Here is a 16,487-nt window from a genome sequence, read left to right as displayed (position 1 = left end):
CGTGTGCGGGCCGTGGAACCGCGGCCTGGATCCCTTCCTGTGAGCTGGAGCGCACGGCGTCACTGGTTGCTATGACGCCGTGCGCTCCCTGCTGCCGCCGCTATACAGTAATACACTGGTATGATCTATACCAGTGTATTACTGTACTGTGCCGGCAGCAGGGGGCGCACGGCGTCATAGCAACCAGTGACGCCGTGCGCTCCAGCTCACAGGAAGGGATCCAGGCCGCGGTTCCACGGCCCGCACACGGCTGTGAACAACGGCCGTGTGCATGGGGCCTAACTGACCCCTAAAAGTCTAAACTAGAACAAGTGACATGAAATAATCAACGATCGGTGTAATGGTAGTCACAATTCGAATGTAATATGTTCAGAAAAAGAGATTACACCAGAACGGACCACAGGACGTCTCTGGCTCTATGCAAGTGACAGTATGGCAAGCAGGTTTCCTTGGCTCTTTTTGTAATTCCAATAGACTTAAACTTTTGGGCTCATCCACATCATGTGTTAGAGGCTCCGTTAGGGGATTCTGTCGCAGAATCTTCTAAAGACTGGACAAAAAAGTCCACTGTGTAGATGGAAGTCGCATCTCTCTGTGACCAATGTCAGAATGGCCAGGAGAGTATTCTGGGTTTTCCAGCTTACAGATATTGATGACCACTGATAGGTGGGGGTACAACAGATGGCACCCTCACCAACCAGCTGCTCGTAGCAGCCACTGGCAGGGGCACTAAGAAAGAAGGTTGCTGGAAGCACAGCACCTGTGTGTGGTGGTATCGGGTTACTGCAGCACTGCTCCCATTCACATGAATGGCAGGTGAGCTGCAGATATCCTATAGCCCCTATACCAGTGAAGGCTAACCTTGGCACTCCAGCTGTGGCACAACTACAACTCCCAAGATGGCCCCCTTGCTTGGCTGCTCCCAGAACTCTATAGAAATAAATGGAGCATGTTGGTAGTCGTAGTTTCACCACAGCTGGAGTGCTAAGGTTAGCAATCACTGCCCTATATGGAGCCGTGCTTCTGTCTCCTTCATCTATGTCAGTGCTGGTGGCCGTGGAGACCAGCCAATTGGTGGGGCTGCTGAGAATTGGATCTCCACCAAACGGATATTGATGACCTATCTAAAAGATGGTTCATCAAGATCTATAACCCAGGAAGCCTTTAAGTCTACTTTCACACTGGCGTTTTGGCTTTCCGTTTGGGAGATCCGTTTTGGGCCGCTTGTGAGAGCCCTGAACGGATCAGTTTTTCCCTAATGCATTCTGAATGGAAAAGGATCCGCTCAGAATGCATCAGTTTGTCTCAGTTCAGTCTCCATTCCGCTTGCAGAGTTTTGGTGTCCGTCTGATGAAACTGAGCCAAACGGATCCATCCTGGCACACAATGTAAGTCAATGGCGACGGATCCGTTTTCTATGACACAATCTGGCACAATAGAAAATGGATCCGTCCTCCATTGACTTTCAATGGTGTTCAAGACGGATCGGTCTTGGCCATGTTAAAAATATTACAAACGGATCCGTTCTGAACGGATGCATGCGGTTGGATTATCTGAATGGATGAGTTTGTTTAGATCCATGACGGATCTGCACCAAACGCGAGTGTGAAAGTAGCCTAAGGCTGGGTTTAGACCTGAGCGTTTTACAGCGCGTTCCTACGCGCTGTAAAACGCCCCAAGAAGTACAGGAGCTTCTTTGGGGCGTCTTGTCGCGCGTTCCCGCCCATAGACTTCATCGGGAACGCGCGACAATGGGCGTTTGCTTGTCTCTGTATGCGCGATTGCAAACGCCCGTACAATTGCGCATACAGAGCGTACGTTCAAGTACGCTCAGGTCTGAACCCAGCGTAAGGTGCAAGAGCGCTCCATCCAAGGCAGTCTCATCTGGTGGAAAGGAGTTCAGAGGTAGAACCTCCACCTTATCAGACACTGTTGTCTTGTAGATATGCAATAAATTTCCAATGGAAATACCTCTATTACAGAGGATAACATTCAGACTTGAGGCTAATAAAAATCCAGTTTACCAGCATATTATGTGTGAGCTAATTCCTGTTGTCCGTGTTCGTGCTATAAAAATAAAGGGTATAATTATTACAAACGTACCAGTTCTGCGTTGCTGCTCATTAAATCTATAGATTTATCATCTATCAAATCTTGCCTTCAACAAATGAACGTCATTCTAGGAACTAGTATAAACCACGTAAAGAGTAAACTAAAATTTTAGTTTAGTTTAAAATTCAAGATCTTTACTATAGAAAAAGATAATTAAATAAATAAATAATCAATCTATATATAGTTAGAAAATCTATTGACCCCCAAGGAAGAAAAATAAAGCTAGTCAGTAACACACATTCAGAAGACTGAATATTGAACGAGAGATGTGCCTCAAAAACAGAAAGGAGGTGGTGCTCACACAAGCATTATTTATAAAGGAACAGCCAGGTAACGGTTAATTCTCAAGTCATCTTGTTTTTGAAGGTTAAGGCTTTATGTTATGTTGCTTTGTTAGAGTGTTTATCACCACAATTCTCAGGCAAGAATCCCAGCCCCCACCAGAAGCTCGGTGGGTGGGACCCTTCCCCCACTGTAGTTGCCATGTGAGTTCAGAGAAAATATGGTACCGTTCACTACCTAGCATGACATGGTATTAAACCAGGGCAACACCATTTCATATAGGAGGCTGGAAACGGACAGGAATTCTAGTCCGCCATCTGATCCCTGGAAAACAGGTAAAGACTGCCATATTACCAGCATACATTTCTATGTAGTTTAGCGAGCAGTAAGAAAAGACAACTATGCATGCTGATAGACAGAACTTTTGTTTATTGTGAACATTTTTTACTGTCATATTACAAATGAGCCATCTTAGTCATATTTCCAGACAAAAAAAAATAAAAAATGGATTTGTGTCTGATTCATCCTATGATTCACCTTCAACCCTATCTCTGACTCACTGGGGGGAGTCACTTGATCAGAACAGTAAAAAAAGGACTGGTTTCTTTCCTTTCAGCGCAGTCTACAGAGGAAAAAAGCCTTTCTGCCAGAGAAACAAAAGCTGGGTATTAGCTGTCCAGGGACATTCATGGGTGGGGCTTGCATGGCAGAAAACCTGTAATAGGTTGAGGTTAATAGGGCCCCACTTTAACCTTCTGAATGCACCCACCTCCCCCAACAGGTCTCCTGCCACACCAGTGTTCCCAATGATGAACCAGGAGAAGCATTCACAAACAGTCCAATATATATATATATATATATATATATATATATATACACACACACACACACACACTTCAGTGATGGGTGGTCCACGTGCCAAGTTTCTCTTGTATGTACATCTCCCATCCAACAGACCAAAAAAAAAAATGTAAAAATGTATGTGTGCATGGTTTTTAAGGCAAGCTGTGAATTATCAGACAGGTTAAGGGCATGGCAGAGATTGAAAACAGAAAAGTAAAACTAAAAATTTCCAGAAATGCCATTCACATGAAACATCTGGAATCTGGGAGTTTCCATCATAAAGCTTAAAACTGCCACCCCTCAAAAAAATAAAAATAAAAGCTGAGTAGGAACATTCATGTATTTGCTAAGAATTGTTAAAAAACATGAAACAAAGAAGACAACTAGACAGAACAATATTGAAAGGAGCGTTGTTCCTGCTCTTGCACTGACCAAACCTGATGGACAGTGGGGTAAAGGAATGAATAGTCGAGAACAGCCCAATGACGGGGGGCACGTTGTGGGGAAGCATGTCCACAAATCACACCTACAACACTTGTGTCATCTGTACACCTAGAGAAAACCGAACTGCTACGACCCTCAACTTCCCTGATCAAGAGAGTCTGCAACCTGAGCCAAAGGGTGCAAATTCCTCCCATTCAAAAGATCTTCAATGGAGTGGGGGGAAGGAATGTTAACCCTTGGACTGCTGAGCACAAACAACAAATTGCTTCATATGACAGAACACATGTAAAGCTTTAGATGACTCCACTGATATTAAAGAAATAACTTGAAGCTTCATACGAGTCTGCATTTCCCATGGATATGAACAGTTATGTAGAGCACACTCTCAGTTATGTAGAGCATACCTCTGATTAAAGTAAATTGGTTTACTAGAGAAAAGGGTATTATGGCACTGACAGAAAGAGAAGTCTATAGAAGGGAAAGAACCAAAGGATACATACACTAGACATCTGCCTGAAGAACAAATCTAGAATACACTGGAGGAGGAGATCTGGTGCTTGGCATTTGCATCGCTCAGGACTGCAAGACACAACCTGTCAATGGGGAGATCGGTCAGACACATGGCTCATTGTGCTATTAGTAGCCAGACTGTGCAGCCTGTCCCTTCCATGGCGTCTGATCAGAAATATCTGCTACCAACATCAAAGAAGCGACTAGGCTACTTTCACACTAACATTTAAGTTTTCCGGTATTGAGATCAATCATAGGGGCTCAATACCGGAAAAAAAAAGCTTCAGTTTTCTTCCCATTCGTTGTCAATGGGGACAAAACTGAACGGAATGCTCCAAAATGCATTCCGTTCCGTTTAGTTGCGGTTTTCTTTTTCGGTCTGGGAACGCAACATGTTGTAGTTTGCTTTCTGACCTGGGATGCGGAGCAAGACAGATCCGGGATGGCCCCCTGTGCAAGTCAATGGGGACGGCTCCGTTCTCCCTGACACAATAGAAAACGGATCCGTCTTCTCAATGTTACAGATAATACAACCGGATCCATTTTGAACGGATGCAGACAGTTGTATTATCAGTAACGGTAGCGTTTTTGCTGAACCCTGCCGGATCCAGTAAAAACGCTGGTGTGAAAGGAGCCTAATATTTTTTTTAGAGATCTGGCCCACGTTCTTGTGAAGAACACACAAGTGCAAATTGTGAACAAAATTCCACTGTTACTGTGACATTTCAAAGAACAAACATGTGCACCGAAGACCTCTCCTAATTTACAGTATGAGGAAATTGGTTGCAATGTCCATTTAACTAATATGTTAAATCTGTATCCAGAATAAACCCTGAGTATTTTATAAGGAGCCACCAGCTAAAATTCTCTATACTGAGTCATTGAAACACACTACAATGCTTATGTGATACTAATGAAAACAGAACAAAACTGTTTGTAAAAGTTCAGAAATTACACAATGACCCTAAAGTGAGCAAAATAAGGGAATCAAAGCAAAATCTACAAAAATGAAGAGCATCAACCTGATTATTATTATCAATAAATCACACAAACTAAACAGAAATAAAAGTATGAGATCAGAAGATAAAGCATTTCTCTGGTTTATAGAACTGAAGAGCACAGCATTTCTCAAGAAGTTTAATATAAAGTAAGAACTTTCTTCTTATGAGTTTTTATAGTTTTTTTTTTTTTATCAAGTTGAGGTGTAGAGCATAAAGACATGGTAATATCACAGCCACCCTGAATAAGACAGGCAGCAGTATTCTGCCTGATAACACACAGCACACAAACCAATTGCAGTTTTCATGATATCATTAAGAATCCTCAGGATTCCCAAAGCAACAGAATGAATGAAGGGAATGAGAAGTTGATCAGATCTCTCCTTCATGGATCAGATTACACAGTTATGAAAAAAAAAAAAAATTATATATATATATATAAATAAATTAAAAAAAATAAACACACACGATATAATTGGTTTTCCTGAGAAAATAACTCAAAAGAGAAACAGTGACAAACACTTAACACATGAGTCTCAAGGAGCACTGAACTATCATTGCCTTCATAAGACAGATCTGCTCTTAGGGAAGACAAAAAAGATAAAGGCAGAAGGAACCTAGTATGTCATAGGCATTACTGATAAAGTCACATTACTACTCAAAGTGTATATACATACAGAATTTTATAATGAAATGATGACACTGTCCACAACACAAGTGACAGCTCCTCATATTACCTACCCTATTCAGTCTTCATTCACTTTACAATAGGAACCAGCAACCAAAGCTTCATTACATAAAGGAGATATATTCTAATGGTCCTCCCCCATGTCCACTGGTGGAACCGGTCATATAAATGACTGTATTAGTAGTGCAGGCACATAACACAATAATAACACAAAATCATCAACTCATTCCATTTACAAATCAAAAGCAAAGTAATAACTTGCCATCAGCAATAGGATTCCCCACTGACAGAGAGGGCGTCCTTTCTAGTAAAACGGCAGCATGCACTTTAACCTGTGTGCCTATGGAAGTAGGACCCACAGCTATATATATATATATATATATATATATATATATATATATATATATATATATATATATATATATATATATATAGCTGAACCCTGCAATCTAATAAAGGTGAGGCCATTTCGCACTTAGACCAGCCAATTATTCCAGCTACGATTACCCAGTAGGATGTTTCAGGTCTTAAAGTGCAACGTAACCAACAAAACCTAAATGAGCGCCTATATAAATACAGCTCTACCAATACCAGCCCCTCCATACTTCATCCTTCTGGCCAGAAACAAGCATGCCATGAAGTGGAATTCAGCAGAGGTGGAAAATAAAAAGGAAACCAAGATACAGTTACACAAAGAGGAAGTTTTGTTTTTTTTCTCTTTTGGTTTATTCATCTATAAAAGCAAATTTATGAGATCGTAAAAAAAGCTATAACAACCTTGGGGAGGCTCAAATGAAAAAGGAGCCAACACACAGATCCTGATCTAGGAAAAACAAATACACACAAAAACAACTTGAAGGAAAAATCAAAAAAGCAAAAGGTAAGAAAAAGAAAACAAAAAACAGTCAGCATTGAAAAATAATCCCACACGCGTTTGATTTCACACTCGACACCCATTTGTTGAAAAAGACAAAGCACTGAGCGCCCGGCCTTGGCATAAGCTATCCGGCAAAGAGCAGAGATGTCCCCATGTGACCCATCAAGCTCCATGTCACCAGAGCATTGTTTCTTTGGGGCTGCATGATGGCCCCAATCAAAGCAATCACAAGAGGACGAGGAGTACTCCTCATCAGAGACTCGGTACTTTAGGACAGTGTTGATCCAGTAAACCTCTGGAAAAGGTCAGTCTAACATGACATGCTTAGGAGTCCGGTTGGTCTACACCTGGATTGCCCCAATCTCACAAAACATTATCTGGTAATGTGTGGAGAGCTTATTAAAAGGTCTGACCCTGAATGGTACTGTCTACAAGTCAGGCACAGGAATGGTTAAAACAACTGTCCCTTATGTGGACCCAGGTGCTGAGGGCCACAATATCCAACCTCTTCCATGGGCCTGGGAGACAGTACAAGCCATATGAAGTGCCTCTGGCCACATGCTTGCCCTTAAAGAGACGGAGCTGGGGCTCATGAGCTTTCCTGCTGTTCACAGCCAGAGCAAAGGCAACATGGCCCTTTTACAGCACCGCCATGAAGTTCATTATTATTGACTCCTTGTCTTTCGGTGGCGAGACAGACATCACCAAGCCTGCATTTCTCCCATCTTACTGCTGCCAGTCCACCAGGGTGGTGCTACGCATCAATCTGTGGCCTAGTCACCTTGATTACAAAACAGGATAGGCTCAGAGAATCACCACTTCCATAAGGGTTGACAACCCCAAACGGTGGAGGAAGTTTACTTTTATGATGGAGGAAAAAGCCTAGCGAGCAAGGCACGCCAGATGCCTCCCTGGTGTCTAAAGAGTCAAAGTGGGTGGTTTATCCATCTCCTAGTGGGTGGCTAGCATGGAAGAGGGGGGGGAGGAAGGGGTCCACTTACTTGGTGTACAAAAACATCAACCGGGTTCTCCAAGGGACTTCCCTCCCGACTGGTCATAGAGATGAAACCGAATCCCATCCGCACATTGAACCATTTGCAGTGGCCTGCACCATGCAGGACCTGGATGTCCTCCTCTTCCTCGGGCAGCTTCCCTTGCTCTTCTCTGCCACCTTTACCAGCCCCTCCTGGGTAAGAGAGCACAAACACACAATGATGCATGGGGGGCACCTACCTCTGCTAACCTGCCTGTGGGGGTGGCACAAGAACTTGTTATGGTCCGGGACAGGTGAAAGGCACCGCAGACAATGGCCCGTGGCCGGTTCCGGAGTGGCTCCCCTCCCCCTGATAACACTACACTACTAGAAGAAAGCACAAGGCTAGGAACCTTCGGCCATGACGCCGCCCGCCGCTCGCTCGCCAGATGAGAAGTTTCCTCGGTGACCGGGGCGATCTGCTGCATCAATGTGACATCCTGATTTGGAGCGATCCCAGATTTAGCTCGCATGGTCTAGCGTGCTCTGCCTCCTGTGCTGCTCCCAGCGCTGCGCTCGCTCCCCGGCCCCCTCATCCCGCACACGTGACTCTGTCAATTACATGCCTCCTTGTTACTAATCTCACCACGGAGCCTGGAGGGGCTGGCAGCGGCCGCGCTCAGCCAATAGCCGCCTCGCCCCGCGCCAGCACGGAAATCATTTATGAATGAAGCGACTCTTACACACGAGTGGCTGCAGCGCCGCCCGGCACACACACACAGCCCGGCACCGCCGGATCACCTAGCGCCGGCCAGGCTCTGCTTCTCAACTTTAACCTCGCCCTGACCACAAGACGTGACAGATTGGGTTAAAAACGTGGAGGTTTCAGTGTGTGTGTGTGTTTTCTCCCTTCAGGAGGGGGGTGGGGTGAAGGCGGGTGCTGGATCGGACTTCACAGGTCTGCTCCGCCATCTCTTTCCGGGGGAGGGGATGTGATTAATGACTTCCTAAATACGAGCCTAGGATTGGAAAGAGGACCTCAGTCAACAGAGGAGTGCTCCTAATCAAGTGCAAGGTCCGGGGGGCACTAGTGCCACAGCAGGCGGGATCAGATGCCCCGAGTGCCAGCACAGCCTAACCCTGGCATTCCTTGGTAATAGGTGACGTGGGCAAGCCTTAGTACATAGGTGGGCCCCACATCACGTCTAGTGTGTCACCCTTTACTTGTGAATGAGTCAGTCAGTAGCTCTGCTGCCTGTCCTAGAATAGCCGCATCACCCTTTACCTAGTCACGGTTTCCCTAAAATGTCTCATCCACTTGACAGGACGTCGGGGCTTCTAATGTTCCATTCACATCAATGCCGACGTGCGGGCAGCTCATCCGTCAGAACGAAATATGTGCAAACGAAATAAGAGCGGGCACAGCTGTGCCGGGAGCAGGGCGCAGCTACCCGCCTGATGTGTCGGAATCGTTACCCGTGCCTATAGTTTTGTCGCACGCCGCTAGCCTCCTGCCGACGTGTATTGAGGAGACCAGAATTATTACCGGCTCACAAGTCCACGGAATATACGATCCTGTCGGCGGGGTGACATGTTTTGGGCTCATTCGTGGACCGCGGGCTCGTGTTCTCCCGCACGTCAGTGTGCGGTATACGCGCTAACACCTCAGCCGCGATGTGACGTCACGGGGCATCCGACAGAATGTATCGCCCTGTAGGTGACCACAACTTATAACATGTCGCAGACTTGTGCAGGTGACAGGATAATGCCAATGGCACCATAGACGCTGCTTTGCAGACTGCCCGTCATGCATAGGACGCAAATTTCCTGCCTATACGAACGACACCCGCCATACTCTCCCGCCCAATTACCACAGCCCTTTCCCGCGCAGCGCGTGCTCCTCAATTGCTTTCTCCTGTTTGACAGCATTCTCTGTCACAACAGAAGCCGTGTAATAAGTCATTGGCCAAACGGAAAGCATGGAACTGGCATGACGTAAAATGTCAGCCCTAATCACCACCTAGATACAAAGCTGGCCTAGGTGCTAGTCCTCCTAGTAGTCCTGCCTGGCCTACTTCATAAGGCAGGGAGTTCTGTCATGGACCAAGGAGAATGGAGTCTACATCCCTAGAAAGCTCTCCACAGAAGGACTCTAAATAGAACACCCAGGGTCTAACAGGATAGCCCTGCATGAAACGGTCCCGATTCAGGGCCTTTTGCACCATGGCAGGGCATACACCCTAGTGACGTAGTTCCCTCTAAATACTAGATTGTCGTTTGGGCTAAATACATTTTTTTAATAGGGTTTTCATTACACATTTTCAACAGTTTTTACGCTGCAGGCTGCAGGTTTTCACATATATTGCAGGCTACGCTGTTCCATTCACTGCTAATTCTGTCAGACTTGCTGTCCAACAAGTAGGTCTGTATCCTGAGTGCTCATAAACACTCATTTTAGCCGAATTGAGATCATATTGCATATGGAAATTAATTAAAATTAAGGCGGCACCAATGTCCTGATTTCAGATCCCCGCTCACGGTCGTAGAAGCCCCACTAGGCTGTCATACTAACACAGGCAAAGTGCTTCCTGCGCCTGTCTCAGTGAAGTACTTGAGGGGGAATGCCTGTCTGGTTCATTAACTAAGCCTAACCCCCTTCTCCATCACGGAAGAGGCAGACATAGAGAAGGGGGCTGGCTTAGCTAATGCCTCTTTATGATGAACCAACACTCAAGCAGGGGAAGAAGGTCCTGTCTGTGCTCAAACAGCGGAAGTTGAGCTTCCAAAATCGCAAGAGGGATCTGAACGTGTGATGTTTGATGCAGAATTCATCATTATTATTATTCCCATTCAGCTCTGTATAAAAAGGTCCAAATTTTGCCGATTTTAGTTCCTGTCGAGTGGCTCCAGAAGTGGTCCCCTTCTCTGTCTCAGATTTATCCCTGATGGAGAAGGATGCTGGCTTAGTTAATGAACCTCTTCATACACGTCATGGACAGAAGGGGGAAGCTTATCAGAAGCTCAGAACTTCGGGACCATGTGTCAGGGACTCAAACCGGGCGATCCATGCAGTTTTAGTATTAGTCCATTTATTTTACCTTTGTAGAACGATGAAGAACCTTTTATGGCATCAGACCACTCCTATAAAAGGGGTTGTCCCACTGAAAGAATTTATCAGCTATCCCCAGTGTCACAGTGGGGTGTGACCTTTGGAAACCCCTGCAATCCCGAGTCCCCGCTCTGAATGGTAGTGTGCATGTTTGTTCATCACTCCGTTCACTTTTGTCAATCCCATATAAGTAAATGCACCCTACCACTCCATTCAGAGCGGGGGCTCAGGGACCCTTCATTCTCGGGATTGTTGGGCGTCCCAGTAGTCTAACCCCCACAATCTATTTTGGATAGGAGATAAATACTTTTTGTGGGGTCACCCCTTAAACAGCCTGAACATCAGTCTCATACATTTTACCCTGTAGAATATGTAGCAGCTTTGTGCTGCTGATGTACCTGGCCTATTAAACGTTGTCTGTACCCGATACTGTGGCCTGGTCATTTTCAGGATCGATGGGGCCCCCAGAGGTCGGGGCCCCGCTGATCGTAAAGTCACTTTGTAACATCCCGTTCAGGCATACTGACATAAAACTGAGAGGAACAGGAAAAGCACATTTTAATGAGCTTTTTTTCTCATTTTCCCAAATACATATGCTCATTGTGCTATTACTGTTTCCATGTGTTTCTGCACACAATGCATCGCAAATACTATGCTATCCATGCGTTAAAAGCTGTTTATAGTATATGCCCACAATATCCCGCGCACCAATCAGCCACTATCTAGTAAATGCATGACACTGACAATGGCACCAGTCAAAGGCGCGATATATTAGGCAACAAGAGAACAGTCAGTTCTTGTAGCTGATATATTGGAAGCAGGAAAAATGGAGCAAGTGTAAGCATGTAAGTGGCGGTGGGCATTGCCTAAATAGTAGGTTTTGTGGGGTGTTTTCAGTATTTAGTGGTTACAATTTACCAAATTACAGATGTAGCAGGGTTAACATTCAAACTCTTAACTCAAATTTCTTAACTCATTGCGTTATCTTGAAACAAAAGCCATTGAAAAGCAATTGAAGGTGTTTGGCTAACACATTTAGTTTACATAACACGTCTCATGTGTTAACTCTACTACATCTGTAGGTCCAAGGAAGGACAACCAGTGAGTCTGTAACAGGATCATGGCTGCTCAGGGCTCACTGATGGCTCTTGGGTGTGAACGCTGATCAATCTGGTCCGATACAACAGAACGGCTACTGGAGCAGAGGTAAACTTAAAGGGAACCTGTCACACTGAACATGGTGTCTGAGCTGAAGGCAGCATGTTATAGAGCAGGAGAAGCTGAGCAGATTGATGTGTAGTTTATGGGAAAAGATTAGGTATAACATATTCATTTATATTCCTGCTCATTCTGGTCTTTGAAGTCATGTAGACGGCCCAGTGACTGACATTATTCCCTCTATGTGTATACAGAGATAGCTGTCAATCACTGATAGGACCGCCTCTAGGACTTCAAGCCCAGAATGAGCAGGAATTTAGATAAATTACAAGTTTTACTGAATCTTTTCCCATAAAACCATACATCCGTCTACTCAGCTCCTCCTGCTCTATAACATACTGCCTGCAGATTATTTCACATTTTCATGGTGACAGGTTCCCTTTAATGCTGGCTGTGATGCTGAACCCTGCCCACTGTTGAAAGTGCCTACAATAAGTATGGTGAGTATCAAAACTGGACCATGGAGCAATGCAAGTGGGTGACCTGGTCTGATGAATAATTTTTTGGTACTGGGTTCCTGTGTATGGAATATTTTCCATTTCTCTCTTCTGGTCTAGAAACAGGAAAAATGAATTTACTGTATTTTGTCCTGCATTTTTGCAGGAATTTTCAATGGAGGCTTCTAACCGAACCTCCGCCACAGATGTGAACCTGAAATCGGGATGCATTATGGAAAGAAGGAAAGCCAGCAGAGGCACATTTCTGCTGAGAAACCTTAGCTTCTCTCATTCATGTGGCTCCTACTTTGACACATACCACCTACCTAAACATTGTTGCAGACCATTGTTACTCCCCTTCCTGGCAATGGTATACCCTAATGGCAGTGGCTTCCTTCAGAAGTATAATGTGACCTGCCACACTGATAATATTTTTCAGGAACATAACAAAGAATTCAAGTTGTTGGCTTCATATTCTCCAGATGTCAATCCAGCATAGGAGATGTGCTGGAAAGACAAGTCCAATCCATGGAGGCCACCTCACAATTTACAGGTGCCAGATACCACAGGACACCATCAGAGATCTTGTGGAGTCCATGCCTCATGAGTTAGAGCTGTTTTGGCAATACACTATATTAGTGCTGACCCTTGTATAAAGTGAATAAATATGCTACTATTCATTTAGTATTGTTCATGAGTTACAGCCCAAAATCACCAAGAATTCTCTGCTATCTCTGTATACCAACCAGACATTGTATAGCAATTTGATATAAAGTAAAACTAACTGCCCTAATGCATGTTCAACTAAAGACTTGTTCACATTTGGGTTGGAAGCTCCATTCTGGGCCGGAAGACAGGAGAGGCGTTGTCAGTGACTGACAGCTATCTCTGTATACAAACTTACACTGCTTAATTCAGCAGACAATTGTCAGGAAGGAAGCGTTCCTTCCCAGCAACTGCCTCGCTAATGCATCGCTCACCCCCATGGAGAATCATTATTTCCCAGCATCAGAGTACTTTTTAGATGGCACAATCTACTACTGCCAAACGATGATTCAGGTGATCCTATTACCTGATAACCTTTTTTACCCGAGTGTTTAGCTCGGTCATCGGGCAATCAGAAGCACCTTTTCACCATTGCTAGTGAGCGTTAGGGCCAGTCTTCCCGACCACAAGGCAGTGTTAAGCACCCTATATACAGGGAATGCTATCAATCACTGATAACACCTCCCACATGAACAGTGATATCAGAAAAAGTGGGATTTAAATGAATTTATTACAAGTTTTACAGAATCTTTTCCTATAAAACTATATATCAGTCTGCTCTATAACATGCAGATTGTACTGCTATCAGTGACTGACAGCTATCTCTATATATACACTTACACAGAGAATGCTATCAATCCCTGATATCACCTCCCCTGTGAACAATGAAGTCAGAAAAAGGAGAAATATACATGTATGAATTACAAGTTTTACTGAATCTTTTCCTACAAAACTATATATCAATCTGCTCAGCTCTACCTGTTCTATAACATGCAGACTGTACTGCTATCAGTGACTGACAGCTATCTATATATACACTTACACAGAGAATGCTATCAATCCCTGATATCACCTCCCCTGTGAACAATAAAGTCAGAAAAAGTAGAAATATAAATGTATGAATTACGAGTTTTACTGAATCTTTTCTCAAAAAACTATATATCAATCTGCTCATCTCCTCTTGCTCTATAACATGCTGCCCGCAGTTTACACTGTATTTCATGAGAAAAAAACGAGTTGTCAGATGGTTGAACCAAATGCCGCCTATAAGTGTAATAATCTGTGCTGCAAAACAACCAAATATCACAAATCTTCTGTAGGTATCTCTGTGAAGGTCTTGTACCTGTGGAGCTCATTGTAACAGTACATCGCACCTACTTAATTCAGACCAGTGTGAGGGCTGATAAGCTTCCCTGAAATCGTGGAGACTTTCTTCTGTTTATATTACAGTAAACGGACTTTAGTTATTGTATACAGTCCTCTTTCATGCAGCCCAGTGTGTTATTTTAGAAGGATCTTCTACATCATATTAATAGAATATGTAAACGGAAAGCCATATATTTTTTTATAGTATTTGCAACTGTCAGCAGTTCTGTAATAATTCTTCCTGAAGATCATTTTTATGGTGTTGCTTATATCATGTAAGTAGTGTTTTTCAAGGCAAAAGAGATTCTTGACAATACATGGAATATCCTTGATCAGTGAAATGTGTGTGGGCTCTAAATAGGATGTGACTTCATACAACTGGTACTAGCTCATTACACTTTCCGGGTTCATTGCAAAACGAATATAGTCAGCAATTGTGACTGTTTCTTTGATTTTGGTAGAATAGACTTGTTTAAAACGTTTTCAGGCATGTTTTAGTATTGTCATGTTTCAGTATTTCATAATTAAAATAATTGGTTGTTCTTAGGTTTGGTAGCATTTCAATATACAATAAAAAATTTAATTAGGTAAAAAAAAAAATACGCATCAAACTAAATACGAGTGAGATGGATTTAATACATGTTATAACGACAACAGGGATTCCTTTTTGTTATCTTTAGTAATATTTGGGCTTTAGAAAAATATTAGTTAAATGTATTTAGCACAATGTAAAATATGCAGTATACATTACACTATTTTTATCAAAACTTTAAACTGTTAGCTTTCACAGTCAGGAACTTTTATGTGAAGGATTAAAACAAACACACAAAAAAATTTAAATGTTGGTATTATAAAATACAATTATATTTAAAATTTAGCTACTTACCTAGAGCTCATTCAGATGGCCGTATGCTGTCCGCAAAAAAAATGATTCCCCTTTTTTTGCTGTCCCATTCACTTCTATGGGGCCTTTTCTTCCATTGCGCGGCTCAGCAAAACAAATGAAACATGTCCTATACTTGTCAGTGAAAATCAGGACATGGCCCCATGGAAGTCTATGGGTCAGCAAAAAAAAAAGGAATACAATCAGTTTTTTTTGCGGACATGCTGAACTGTCCGCAAAAGAAAATGATCCGCATTTTTGCGGACAGTATACGGCCGTCTGAATGAGCCCTTACTGTAGTAAAAAAAACCCCATAAAAGTAGCTTCAAGCATGCCTGTGGCTTTATATGACCTGGCTAGAAGTATAACTGATAAAAGAGCAACATACAGCAGCGTTTTCAGGGATTTGCAGAATATAAAATCCTCATGTAATCCGACAATTTGGTTTTGCAGAAAACGTAAAATAGAAAAATATTGCATATAAAAGCTTACACCATCTTACAGCTATGGACAGACCTGTAGGGCACTGCTAAGCTATGATCTGAATATACAGATAATAGCCACAAACATATATACGGTATGTAGGTAAACTGCGACATACTACCACTGACCTGAATGGTAAAAAGCACACTGCTCGATCTGCTTATATCCAATAGTGTTTCTCACACAGCATGAGCACAGTGTGAATACTCCCAAGAAACATGGCATATGCCGTCCTAGGTGCACATGCCACATGATGAAAAGTTTCGAGATCAAATATTTATTTTGTTTTTCATTTAAAATGTATTTGTCAATTCACATTTCAGGGTGAAAATGGTTTCCAGTGTTATATACCTGTACGGCTCCACCAGACATTTACCGATTATTGATAGTGAAGACCTCTACATATGTAAATAGTATTTTCATTTTCTTACTTTTTTCTTACTTTTCTTTAGTCCTTTCTGAATGACATAGCAGCAAATGGTTATAGTCACCTGCTTCATCTAACTGGAGACCCTTAGGTAGATGAACCAGACATGACTCCATTTACTCTCGGAGCACTCTATGTACCTAAATGGTAGAACTAAAAAGTACCGTAGACTCACTACACTCAAGGTCACATGTCTCCTAATGCTATATGGGAGTTCCCTGCTGGGGGAATAGTACTGACATCTCTACATTGTCTAATGCATACAATAATAAAATCATTGTTTATCATGGAT

The 16,487-nt window shown here is 43.2% G+C and overlaps 1 protein-coding gene across 1 annotated transcript in view; it reads right to left on the bottom strand.

The window, feature by feature from the left end:
* LIN28B (lin-28 homolog B) overlaps positions 1 to 8,150 on the bottom strand; it is a 96,906-nt gene extending 88,756 nt beyond the window's left edge. Inside the window, exons 1-2 of the mRNA XM_044292391.1 lie at positions 8,141 to 8,150; positions 7,756 to 7,940 (exon numbers count right to left, since the gene is read on the bottom strand). Of these exons, the coding sequence (XP_044148326.1) occupies positions 7,756 to 7,940; positions 8,141 to 8,150 (195 nt within the window). The remainder of the gene's footprint in view (positions 1 to 7,755; positions 7,941 to 8,140) is intronic.
* Positions 8,151 to 16,487: the final 8,337 nt, after the last annotated feature.

Source organism: Bufo gargarizans, chromosome 4 (genome assembly GCF_014858855.1).
Source record: "Bufo gargarizans isolate SCDJY-AF-19 chromosome 4, ASM1485885v1, whole genome shotgun sequence".
Classification (NCBI taxonomy): Eukaryota; Metazoa; Chordata; class Amphibia; order Anura; family Bufonidae; genus Bufo; species Bufo gargarizans.
This window is presented reverse-complemented; position numbering and strand designations above follow the sequence as displayed.